Here is a 13,550-nt window from a genome sequence, read left to right as displayed (position 1 = left end):
TTAGTGGAAAAGCTTTAAAAAAATGTATTGGATTTCTGTCTCTATTTGGGGTAATGCAAGTGAAGTAGGATGCAGAATCTTTAAAAGTGTGGTGCCAAAACTGAGATTAAAATGTCTCCTGCTTTAATATGCATAGTTCTGACTTATTTTTCCAACCCTGTATCAGCAGCTCTTTTGAGTTTCGTTTCCTGTGTAGCCACAGTGGTGAGTTTCATTTCACTGGAACAGTGGTTGAGTGAGAGACTGGGGAAGAGGGAGGGGCAACTATAGCCGCACACAGAAAAACAGACATTTTGAGATCAGAGGCAAAGAAGTTGGAGCCATACAAAGTCAGATTTTTGTGGTTTAACAGCAGTTCTTTCTCTCTGCAAAAAGATGGGAATAATCTCAGATGAAGGCAAGTATTTTCTACTTTCGAGCAGGGGATACGCATGCTTTTTAGATGAGTTGACTCAAAACCCAACACCTCATATTATTCATGAAATTATTGCTTTTTCTACAGACTCCTTATTTCCTGTTGTAAAGGACCTGAGGATTGTCCTGGTGGGAAAGACTGGATCAGGAAAGAGTGCAACGGGGAATACCATCTTGGGAAAGCTAGCTTTTGCTGCAGAGATGTCTCCAAACTCTGTTACAAAAACTTGCTCCAAAAAAACTGTCCACTTTGATGATCGGGCTGTGAGTGTCATCGACACCCCTGGGATCTTTGACACGTCGATTGAAGAGGAGAAGCTGAAATGTGAAATAAAGAAGTGTATCATCCTGTCTGTCCCAGGACCACATATATTCCTGCTGGTAGTTAGACTGGGTATACGCTTCACAGAGGAAGAGAAGAAAGCTGTCAAGTGGATCACAGAAAACTTTGGGGAGGAAGCTGCTGAGTATACACTAGTGCTTTTCACCAGGGGTGATGAGCTCATGGAATCTACCATTGAAGAATATCTGGATAAAAATGCTGATCTGAAGAAGCTCACTGATGAATGTAAAGCTGGGTATGTTGTCTTTGACAATACTTGCATGAAAAACCGCACTCAGGTTGCTGATCTGTTTGAACAAATCGACATGACCGTGCAAATGAATGGGGGCCACTACACAAGCAGCATCTACGAAGAGGCCCAGAGGAAATTATGGTGGCGCAAGGTCGGAGACAATCTGAGCTCTGCAAGTCCTTATGTGATTGGAGCAGCAGCTGCAGCTGCACCAGTCTTAAGTTCTGCAGCTAAGGAAGTAGTAACCAGACGCCCTATGTTGATGCTTGGAAGTGCATTGATTGCTTCAGCTATCGGATGGTGGAACAGACCTAAAACAAATAATAGCTAAGTAATTTTGAGGAGTGACACGTGAAGTCAGCCATGATTTTCCTTTGCATACAATATGACATATTCACCACATCTTGCCTGCTTTTAATGATAACCAACTGAACCTATTATGAGTCTTTTGCGCATACGCATGCTGCATAATCTGATTGTAGATGATTTTGTGTGTAAAACACTGAGGTAGTCTTTATTTCTAGAAGTAAAAGTAGAAATAAAAGTGTGAAAGTGTTCATGTTATTGAATGTTGATTCTCTATATTCAAGTTATTTGAATAATCTGGTAGAGAACAAAAATTCTTCAGTTTTACATTTGTGAATAAAGATCTTTTTAAAAAGCACATTTATGAAAAGTGTTATTTTATGCATGCAAAACCTTTATCTTCAGCATAAAAAGATTCCTTAGCATAACCATGGCAACTGGAAAGTTGTTTGGATGTTGGATATGTTAATGATACAGAGCAGGAACAAAACTGAGAAAAAAGAGTAAGAAGTTTAAACCAGTCTTTCCCTTGATCATGGTGGGAAGTGAGAGATCACTGGAGGATAGAACGGATGAACTTGGACCCCTGATGAGGATGGATTAGGAATATCAGGATGTTAATGTCATCTTTTGCACTAAGACATGGCTGCAGGAACAACTCTAACATCTCTCTGCTCAGCTTTAAGACTATATGGGCAGACAGAGATGTAACAGTAAAGCAGGAGAGATTTCAGTGCATGCTGACAACAGATGGTGAATGCTGGTCATGTCACTGAAAAGGAATGTCTCTGCACCCCAGTTGTTGATCTGTTGACTTGGCTCTGAGTTTCTGTCCATGTTGTTGTGTGCTGAGAGAGTTCTTCTGTCCAACCTTCTAATGTTGTGTGTGACATCATCAGCTAAGTATTTGCCAAGCTGCAACAGAGCAGAACAAAACAAAACAAAAAAACTAATCTAATCTCTGTGAAGATTTCCACCACACCTCTCTCTGCTACACTTCAACTTTCTAAATGTTTGTCAGCTGATTTTCATTCTGTTTTATTTTCAATTCATAACAGTAGCACACCTTGAATAGTATTTCATTCAGCAGCAATATGATTTCCCTTTAGGGATCAGTAAAGTATCATTGAATTTAATTGAATTCAAACTGCATTAAATTTAGAAGAAAAAATTACTGGGCCGGTCTTACAGGAGAGATTCTCAGGTTGACTGCACTCATATTTTTGTGATTCCAAAATATTTTCATGAAGACTCATGGAAAATAACTGTGAAGAAAGCTTGTTTTTACATAAACATTAGAATTCCTGGTAAATACAGGCATACATTCAAATAGAGGCACAACGAACAGGACTCACTGGACAAGAAATACTTTAAACCAACAAGATGGCATTAGACTCAACTGAAGGTGAGTATGCCATTGCATTGAGATTAGCTGCTTGTGTCAGGCTGCCTCGTTGAAGAGTTCAAATTAAATAGTCTATATTCTCTCACTCTTCAGTTGTAAAGGACCTGAGGATTGTCCTGGTGGGAAAGACTGGATCAGGAAAGAGTGCAACGGGGAATACCATCTTGGGAAAGCCAGCTTTTGCTGCAGAGATGTCTCCAAACTCTGTTACAAAAACTTGCTCCATAAAAACTGTCCACTTTGATGATCGGGCTGTGAGTGTCATCGACACCCCTGGGATCTTTGACACGTCGATTGAAGAGGAGAAGCTGAAATGTGAAATAGAGAAGTGTATCATCCTGTCTGTCCCAGGACCACATATATTCCTGCTGGTAGTTAGACTGGGTATACGCTTCACAGAGGAAGAGAAGAAAGCTGTCAAGTGGATCACAGAAAACTTTGGGGAGGAAGCTGCTAAGTATACACTAGTGCTTTTCACCAGGGGTGATGAGCTCATGGAATCTACCATTGAAGAATATCTGGATAAAAATGCTGATCTGAAGAAGCTCACTGATGAATGTAAAGCTGGGTATGTTGTCTTTGACAATACTTGCATGAAAAACCGCACTCAGGTTGCTGATCTGTTTGAACAAATCGACATGACCGTGCAAATGAATGGGGGCCACTACACAAGCAGCATCTATGAAGAGGCCCAGAGGAAATTATGGGGAAGAATGTCTGGAGACAATCTGAGCTCTGCAAGTCCTTATTTGAGGGGAGCAGCAGCTGCCCCTTCATTAAGTACTGGGATATTCACCAGACGCCTAATGTTGATGCTCGGAGGTGCACTGTTTGCTGCTGTTGTCGGGTGGTGGAACAGACTTCAAACAAGCAACAGCTAAGTCATGTTGAGCAATGAAACCTATTAAGTCACCCTGTATCTCCTTTGCGTGTGCAATATGACATATTTGTCACATGTTGTCTGCTTTTATCGATAACCAACTGAACTGACTTTTTTTTATTCTTTTAAATTAGATGCTGGATATTCTGATTCTGAAGATGATTTTGCTTGAAAAGACTAAGGAGATTTTCAAGTTTTATTTCCAGTTATAAAATATACCTGTGTGAAAGTGTTCTGGTAGAAAACAAAGATTCTTCAGTTGTACTACATTTCATATATATACATATCATATATATTCATAAATATATATAAGGAATTTATGAAAATGATTATTTGATGCAATGCTAAATGTTTATCAGTGGAAAAACCTCAGTTATGAAAGCAACAATCTCTAAAACTGCTGGCATGATGTTTTTTCTAATCCCAGTCAGGACTCCTGAGACTCACCTGACGACTGCAAAAAAAAACTGTGGTTGTAACCAGAAAAAGATCCTGTGGGACAGTATTGCCACAACATTTGAGAAACTGTAACCATGGCAGCTCTCCTCAGGCAGGTGTGAAATTTACTGACAGCAGTGAGGCATAACCCTGGCAGAGATATGCTTTATATGGTGTTTGTTTGCCTTTCATAGTTGGTGATTGTAACAAAGACTAAAGGAAATCTTCAAAGGTAAATTTTAAGTGGAGCAGTTGAATTTTGGAATGGTTCTGGATTATTGTCTATACAGCCTTAGCAGAAAATTGCATTATGGAAAGACTGTTCTAGTTTCCAGACTATCTTTGGTAAGAAAATCAAATCAATGTGCTGATAATAAAGCCATTTTTTTTAGTTTTTACCATAGAATTTCATAACAAGAATATTCAGGCTTTCAGTCATCAGTAATGCCTACTGCTGCTAGTTCTTTCTTTTACAAGAGTAAAGTCAAATGATGCTGATCTTGCAGAGTAGCACAGAATATGATACTCGATGTGATTGTTTTTTGATGGCATCTCTACTACATAACTGTATTCTTACAAAATACCTCTCCCTAATAAGCTTACAAGTCATTTTTATCAGCTGTTGGTATTTTTAGCATTTTGATTTGGGTTTTATGTATTCCTCTCTTAACAATTTTAACAATAAAGCGACACCTGGGTGGCAAAATTCCAAGAATCAAATCACAAGTATGTGTTATTGTCAGTCATTATGATTATTACTCGTCAGTTTTCTTCTTGTCTGCCATCCTTCCGGTATGAAATATGAGATACATCTTATAATTATATTGTGATGTCTTATAACAACCCTGAAATAGATTTGAAGATGAGCTTTAGATGCCCTTAGATGAGCATTTAATTAGGCCCGTTTTACATGAAAAATCTCCAGGTTTCCACATATTACTCTGTTATGCCATTCTCGAAATGGCTCATGGAAATTAGCCGTGCACACAGCTTGTTTTCACACTAACGTTGACATTTCTGGAACATAAAGACAGAAATTTGAATAGGGGTAATGATATCCAAAACCAACATGACGGGACTGACATAAACTGAAGGCGAGTATGCGATTGTGTTGGCATTGAACATGTAGCATATCATTTATTTATCTATATTTTTAATTACGTAGTTTATGTGAGTCCCTGGGTGTGATTACTATGACTCACAAAACTCAGAAATCTAATCATTGTCCATCATTATCAGGACTTATCAGTAACTTTCAGATCTGAAATACAAGATACACTTTAAACCATCAATATATATAACTATGTCGAGATGTCTTGTATTGATCCTCAAATAGTATTGGAAATATAAGAATAACTAACTTATACATTACACAACATTAATGTCTATGTACCCAATGACTACAGATTCATTATGTTCCCACTACTTCCCTCCTCAGTCTTGTATTGTAAAGGTTTATGACACTTTTCATACTCTGTAATATACAATTACAATAAAACTAAAGCTTAGGCCTCGAGGAGCATCTGATAGTAGGCATAGATTCTATGGCTAGCCGGAGTTTTAACTGCATCCACTGCAGCCCTTACAGGTGGAAACAAACAAAGTTTTGAAAGATGTTATTACTGCAATTTAAGAGTTATACCCACATCTCATTGTACAACCATTTAACATGACTGGATATAGCAGTAATGTGGTGTATGAACTCTCATACTGAAAGCTGCAACTGAAGGTCTGGTGTACATATATAAGTACATGAACAATGATTCAGATTCAGGATGTCTTGCTCTGTATTACTCCTAAACACCGAAACAACTGGTTTAAAGCGTTTCTTGGTCTTATTGTCTCAGACTGCCGGTGCTGACAATGTTGGTAGCTCAAGCTGCCCCCGTGTATGAAATCAGTCAGTGTACATTCACCATTGTTTCCCATTTCCTTTGAGCTTGTCATGTCACTAATAATAAAGCATGGGAAAACAGCCTGTCATAGTTTAATAAACATGCCACAATTTATCTGCAGAGAAATTACATTTGAGCAATTATAAAGTTAAGTTGAAGCTATAAGAAAAAAATATTTATAAAAATTGTGCTTTTTCTTGTGTGCCAGAAATTTTTTTTATTCAACTATAACTTACATTCAAACAAGAAATGGGTGAAAACAAAACCAAAGTAAAATAAGACAAGGTTTGTTTTTCATACCATCTGATTACCATCACCTTTAAATTCACATATTTCTGATGTTGCAACTCTGATTCAAAACTCTTAATCTTTAGAACCACAATGCAAAAGACCAATACATATAAATATCTATATAGTTCTAAACAGTATAGTATTGTCAATGGCATTTTTATTTCCTATTAGTCTATATCTGCATTTATTTGTATATTTAGTGTCAAATACTGCAGACTGATTAAACTGGACTGTTTGCTTTAGGTTTGCATTTTATGCCCTTCCATATAAAAATGGCAGCAAATCCGCACAGCACTCCCAGGACAAGTGCAGGGCCTCCTAAAGCCAGAGCTACGGGTAGATCAGCTCCCACAGCTATAACCACCCCTGCTAACACCAGAACAAGAGCAGCAGCTGAGGCCACTCGTATATTCTTTATCCGAGCTTTTTTCACCTTTTCCCTCTCCTTCTGCTGCTTTTCCCTCTCTGCATCCCAGATTTTCCTCTCCTCCTCTTTCTTCTCATCCTCTTCCTGTTTCCTTCTGTCCTCTTCCTCTTTCAGCTTCCTCTGGGCTTTCTCATACATCTCATTTGTGTAGTGTTTCCCTCCGTTATCCTGCACCATGTCTTTGATCATGTTGACCAGCTCTGTGACCTGCACGCGGTCCTCTGCGTCGTTGTTGTTGAAGGCATGGTATCTGCGTCCAAATGTAATCGATAGTCTCCGCAGCTCTTTGCACTCCTTCAGAGCATTGTCAGCTTTAGCTTGATCCTTACAAGTAAACAGCATGATAGTGTACATGGAGGCATCATCTCCAAAGTTGTCCTGGATCCACTTCACAGCATTCCTCTCTTCCTCTGTGAACCTGACACCAAGCCTGATCACCAGAAGGAATGCATGTGGGCCGGGTATTGACATCTTGACACACTCCTCTATTCTGATTTTTAATTCTTCCTCCATGATGCCTGTATCAAACAGTCCTGGAGTGTCAATTACTTGGACTGGAGTCCCATCCACTTCCCCGCTCTGTGTTTCACAGTGTTTGGTCACAGACACCGGGCTTGGGTCCTCTTTGAAGGCAGCTCTTCCGAGGATGGTGTTTCCTGTTGCACTCTTTCCTGAACCAGTCTTGCCCACCAGGACGATCCTCAGCCCTCCAGGCAAGTCCAGAGCTATGGTAGACAGCAAATTGTTTTATTTATGGGAAATATTTGGGTTATATAAGGAAAAAAATATTTGTATTTTCTTTTAGTGTGCTTTGCTTTATCTCGTAACTAATCCCTGTTGAGGCATCATGCAGTTTTTTTGCTCAATAGCAGCATAAAGAAGCTACGTGTGTATCGCCCTTTTCACACTGCTCAAAACCTCGCCTTCGTCAACAAACATATGGTTGTTGAGTGCCTCTAATTTGCATTTAACTCCTTCAAATGACGATGGAAATTGCGGGTATTTATCAACCCAGATCGGCATTGATGCGGTTGGAACTGCCAGATGCACACGCTAATTTTCAGTGAGGGTTTCACACTACAAGAGTGCACACAGCTAACTTTTTTCTCTATATAACACATGTTTAATGACCATAATATCTCACAAGGAGGCCTTGAAACTGACTGCAATGACCACTAGAAAAAAAGGAAAGACTGATTGATTTGACCTGAATACACAGCCTGCAGTATACAGTGTCATACCATCCCTTCATGTTATTATACCATTACAATGCAGGTAATACACACAAGAGTACCCCTCAAATGCATTTGTCATTTTATCCTGCACAGTCAAAGGGGTACCCTGTGTGTTAAAAGGTGGCACAAAAGGTCCCAAATAAGCATCTGAATCATTGTGCTGGGAGTGAAAAACAGGTTAAATTCGTGGTTAAAAGTGAAGAAATCTTGGAGCTACTTGGAGATACTCTTTGAAAGACCTCAAACAGATAAATTACAGCATTTTGTAAAAATTTTTTTTTTTTATTATTTAAAAATTTTTTGCCATCATTTGTTTACCTGGAAAACTTTCATTCAGCATTTTTCATTCAAATCAATACCTACCATCGTACACTCAAATAATTGCACAATTTTCAATATATAACTACTATAAGAGCAATCTATTTAAATCTTATCTTCTTTTAAATTTAACTATTTGATCTTTTCTAATACAAGTGTGCCTAAATGAGAAACAACAGCATTTAGAGCAGCTTCCATTGTTCAGGAGGAGCTTTTATCCATCAGGCTGAGAGAAAGGGGACAACCCAAAGCCCAACTCTATAAAACATGTTTGTAACAAATAAAACTAGACTCTTTTTTCTCTGTAGTTGCATCAAAAATGGATGAAAGAACAAACACGAAGTTTTTCACAACATGGCAACTAAAAAAATGTAACTTATCTATTAGCCTTGCTATGGTTTATGTTTACAACAATAGCAAATAGTTTAAATTAGAAATCCTTATTGGAATATGGTAACCATATCTAGAGAAAATATGTTAAATTACGATGGTTTCATGAGAATTGAAAGAATCAAAAAGCATACCGTCAAAGTTATTCAGACCACACCCATCAGACCGAGGCAGAGTTTTTGGCTTCTTTTCTCTAAGTTGTATTTCTATGATGTCAAAATTAGACCAGCGAGAAAGAAAAGACAGAAAATATTAGTTACCATCATCATTATCAACATTTGCATTTAGTTTTCATTTCTCTTTTGTGCTCTACTCCATATGTCACATCACAGTGCTACAGTATAAGGATGAATACTGTTTGGTGTTTAGTCAGAGAGATCCTCTTACCTTCAGCCATTATTTAGAATCCACTTTTTTTTCCGTCTCAGACCAAATTTAGTTCTTCCAGACCTGAGTTGTGAATTAATACAATCACCGTTGGCTCAACTTTCACATTGGTGTTCTGAGAAACATCTGGAAGTTTAGGCTGAGCACTGGGGGCTTCCCATTTCCTTGCATTGTCTTTGAGGTTACACGTCAGTCTGTGAATACCCAGACTCAGCTTAACACTTAACAACTTAAAACTAAAAGGTTTTTAGTTTTCACACAATATACAGCAAGACTGATACAAGAAACCGAGTCCAAATCTTGACAACAGGGATGAAAAAGTATTAATTTTTCATTTTCACTTAACAAAAAAAAAAAAAAAGAAGGAAATCTAAGGAAAGGAAAGCTCTGAAATCTAAATTAAATCTTTTATTTAGCAAACATATGTTTGGAGGCTTTGTTCAAGTCATGATCAGGTAGCAAGTGAACCTTATGGTACAAATTGTTTAAAGAACATCACATAAATCCTTATTTCAGTCATTTCAACTTGGAAATCCAAACACCACCACTGCATCAGTTAAGATTACAAAATCAATCAAAAAGGGCTTTATTAAATACACAGTCACATATTATTCAAACAGTGCTTGCTTTTATATCGCATGTAATAACATTCTTTAATTAAAGTTTAATTTCCATTTATTTACAACAAGGACAGTCATCTTGTTTAAGGGAAGCAAGTGGCTAAAAATGTTAAAAGGTTTGTACGTAAGCAACAACCTTCACTGGGTTCCACAAATTGCTTTGTAACGTGTTTTGCATTCACCAGTGTTTCTTATTCACTACATGCAGCACTTTTTTTCTTGATCACACACATTTGGAAGCACACCAGGGGCACACTCATTGACTTGCCCAATGATGTACAATGGTAACAGTCTGGTGACTAAGTTTGTTAAATCAATAGGAAATATTTCTCACAAGCCCTCCAACTGAAGCAGACATGAAAGTCGGTTGTTTATCCCACTCACAACAGTGTCCTGAAAAGTACCACAGTAGAAGTGAGAGGAAGGGAAGCACGACTCATGAGTATTTCCACATCAGAGCTGACGTCATTTTCAAGTATTTTGTTTAAGAGGCCACCAAGCACTGTAAGGAAGAAGGGAAGAAAGAGGGACTTTGACGTAGTAGCTAAGAGCTGAACTTTCAGCCATGGGCTTTTTAAGTGTGACGTGAGATTAAGATCAACATATGATCCTTCAATAATACAACAACAATTTACGAAAACACTTGTGTCACTTCCTGGGTGGATTTAGGCAGCAATATTACTTATTTAGGGTTATAAATTGATCATGGTTAGGTGAAAATACTTCTTTATACAACATGGCCATCATTCTCATAGACACTATTTTTTACTAGTTGCCTCGGTTACATGTAAACACAACATATTATAAAGGAATGTGGTCACAATCTGAAAATATCACTTGTTTAGGGCGAGAACACACTTATGGATAGGGCCATAAAACATTATTTTTACAATGCAATCGTACCATCATGGACACCATTTTTATCCTTTACATGCAGTAGCTCCCACAATCACTTATTCAACTTATTCTTCGAATGTAATTTTAGGCCACATAATCGCAATTTGGACAGGAGGACAGTGTCAGTATATCAAGTGGAAATAAACCAAAATGATCCTTTAACAAATTAAGATTTAAAATAGATTTTTATGAAAAAACATTAAAGTGGAATTCACCCGTTAAATAACATCGTGCCCAATCACTATATTTGACTAAAAATCCAAAATGTCAGTGTGGTCATTTACATATTCACAATTTAGTTTTGGGGAGCCAATTAGAAGAGCATTACAGTCTGTGTATTGAAAATAACCCAAAAAACTTTTTTTATATATACCGTACATTATCACAGGCCACTGATTAGACAGTGGCTGGTCAAAAATGTAAGTTGTGAGGCATCTGCTCATTCCCTGTTTTAGGCATGCCAGAGTTGCCTCCAGGCAGGGAAATTATTTTCATTGTGATGCACTGTAGATGAGTAATAAAAAAGGGAGCTGGACTACAGGCAGAGCATTTTAGGATATGGTAACACACTTTTGCTGTTCACTTTGTTCACTTGTACAAAATTTAAAAAACAAAATAACACACTGCAGTAAGAGTAAAGCCAAACAGCATGAGATGGGCTCTTTAACAGAAGGATCTCAGTCTTATGAGCGAAGGATTCTGCCTTTTTATCACCTCAGTTAAATCACATATTTTCTTTTATCACAAAGTTTTTTTACCTCGCCTTCGTGTTCATCACCTGTTGTTATTGGTGCCATTGGGGAGCCAATCAGTTTATCCTTTCCACTTTTTCCTTTTTATCATAGATCCCACTCATCAGTAAACATATGTCATGCTGTCACAGTTTTCAGTGAAAATGTGTAATAGTTGAACAAAGAGAGCAATTACAGTGTAATACCTTCCCATCATTGTTCACACCAGCGTTTCCCTCTGGTTCCTCCTCTCCCTCTCCTCCTCATCTCTCTCCTCATTTCTCCTCCGCTCTTCCTCCTTCCTCCTTTCCCTTTCTGCTTCCTCAAGAATGCTCTGAGCTTCCTCCATTTAATGCCACCATTTTATCTTTCTTACCTAGAAGTTTTCTGACCTGGACGCTGTTTAACATCTGGCCATTGTCAAACAAATGTTATCTTCCTCCACACTGGTTGATCAGTCTCTGTAGATGTTCACTCTCTGCTCTAAAGATTTCCCTCGCTGTGCGTCAGCATGAGTGACTCAGAGCCAAAATGATCCTGGATACACTTCACAGTGTCCTTCTCCTCACTGATAGACCGATCACCAGCAGGAAAGCATGGGGTCCAGGAACTGACTGTGTGATGCACTCGTCGATGCTTGCTTACACTTGTGTTTGCGATTTGATTGCATCAAACGACGCAAGTTGCGAACACAGAGAATTCTGTTATTTAAAATCTTAGTGTTTCCTTTGCTAAAGGAGATAATAAAAAAAACACTGAAGCTCCTTTCCTTACTATTTACATAATTTAAACAGCTCTTGTCATGCCTGCTACTTAGATAAATTACCTCCTCTGTGTCATTTCACTCAGTTAAAAATCTTCCTTCGCAACAAATACTATTTGATCTGCCCCTCCGACTTTCACTGCAAGGCCACTGAGGATGCAGAGGGGCGTAACAGTTTTTACAAATACAACTTCTACCCATGAACAAAGCCGACTTTCTTATGCAGCAATATTTTAAAGGGTGACAAAACATGATAAGATGCCTAAATCCACAAATCTGTTGGTTAAAAATAACTCTAAATAAAATATTCCATATTCTATTAAAAACAACAAAATAGGTCATTTTTTAAATATTATTAACCATTAGTTGTGGAACACCTTTTCAACACCCTCATATGACACCTATTTTTTTTTCCTTGTTTTTTTCAGTCCTTTGTTATAATCAGTCAATCATGACAGCATTTACTAAAACACTTAAGTCTCTGGGTTTAGTCAATAACATTACTTGGATACAGGAAACAGGACTGAAATACATTCCTTTTACAACTCCACTGTCCTGTCCGGTCGACTACAAGAAGAATCGCTGTCGGATCAGTCTCATCCGTCATCCACACTGCTCTCACCCACCTGGAGAGTGTGGACTCTGCTTATCCTGCAGAGACTCACTTACAAACTTCTGCTGCTTGGAATAAAACCTTTCCCCTGTAACTGGGTCCTGGATTTCCTGACATAACGGCAAACGACTGTCAGGATCCATGGAAATTCGTCCTCTCACGTCACCCTAAACCCTGGTTCACCCCCCTCCTTCAGGAGGAGGAGTCACATCACTACCCCCCTGTTGATTGATGGGGCAGCTGTGGAAAGATCCATAGCTTCAAGGATTTGACGTGGACCACCAACACCACCTGTGTCAGGAAGAAGGCCCATCAACGCCTCTTCTTCCTGAGGAAGCTTAAACACCTTCTCCATCACCACCTGATATGGGAACTATTCAGCTGCTGACAGGAAGGCTCTTCAAAGAGTGGTGAAAACTGCTCAAAAAATCATTAGCATGCAGCCTCCCCTCCATGGAGGACATTTACATTGCCAGGTGCAGGAGCAGTGCGGCCTGCATTTTGGATGATCCCACCCATCCAGCACGCAACCTGTTTCAGCCCCTTTCTTCAGGCAGGCAACTGCGTAGCATTAAAGGATAAGACCGGTTTTTTGACATTGGGCCCTTGATTTCACATTATAACATGATGTTCTACTCACCCCTGCTTGTTGTTTGTCATTTGGAGCTGTTCCGAAGATATTCGCGAGGCGTCTGGCTGCTCTCTTGAGATATTCGGCCATGAAACGGTTTCCTATGGGCAAGTTCATACAGGCACAAACTATGCTGTTTATAATTTATTAATTACTCTACACCAGCACTGATAACGTGGAGGTGCGTCGCTTACTTAAAAAAATCCGGGTTACTAATTTTGAATTTTAGCCGAATGAATAAATAGGCAGCAGGTCTGTGGGCTGCCTGTGGCAGTAGCACGACGATGACGTCAGTAACACCCACTTTACGACAAAAAAATCAAAATTACAATAA

At 38.7% G+C, this 13,550-nt stretch overlaps 2 protein-coding genes across 2 annotated transcripts; one reads left to right on the top strand and one right to left on the bottom strand.

Annotated features, from left to right (window-relative positions):
* The first annotated feature begins 253 nt into the window (after positions 1–253).
* On the top strand, positions 254–4,738 carry LOC142379137 (GTPase IMAP family member 8-like). The gene is made up of 3 exons (XM_075464274.1): positions 254–397; positions 503–1,318; positions 2,794–4,738. The coding sequence occupies exons 1-3, from the start codon at positions 376–378 to the stop codon at positions 3,579–3,581; spliced, it is 1,626 nt and encodes a 541-aa protein (XP_075320389.1). The 5' UTR covers positions 254–375; the 3' UTR covers positions 3,582–4,738.
* Positions 4,739–6,110: 1,372 nt separating this feature from the next.
* LOC142379374 (GTPase IMAP family member 9-like) lies at positions 6,111–9,072 on the bottom strand. Its single transcript, XM_075464519.1, has 3 exons — positions 8,962–9,072; positions 8,709–8,780; positions 6,111–7,356 (listed from the first exon to the last, which is right to left on the bottom strand). Exons 1-3 carry the CDS (start codon positions 8,969–8,971, stop codon positions 6,425–6,427), a joined length of 1,014 nt encoding a protein of 337 aa, XP_075320634.1. The 5' UTR covers positions 8,972–9,072; the 3' UTR covers positions 6,111–6,424.
* Positions 9,073–13,550: the final 4,478 nt, after the last annotated feature.

The sequence above is a fragment of the Odontesthes bonariensis genome, chromosome 4 (genome assembly GCF_027942865.1).
Source record: "Odontesthes bonariensis isolate fOdoBon6 chromosome 4, fOdoBon6.hap1, whole genome shotgun sequence".
NCBI classification, from domain to species: Eukaryota; Metazoa; Chordata; class Actinopteri; order Atheriniformes; family Atherinopsidae; genus Odontesthes; species Odontesthes bonariensis.
This window is presented reverse-complemented; position numbering and strand designations above follow the sequence as displayed.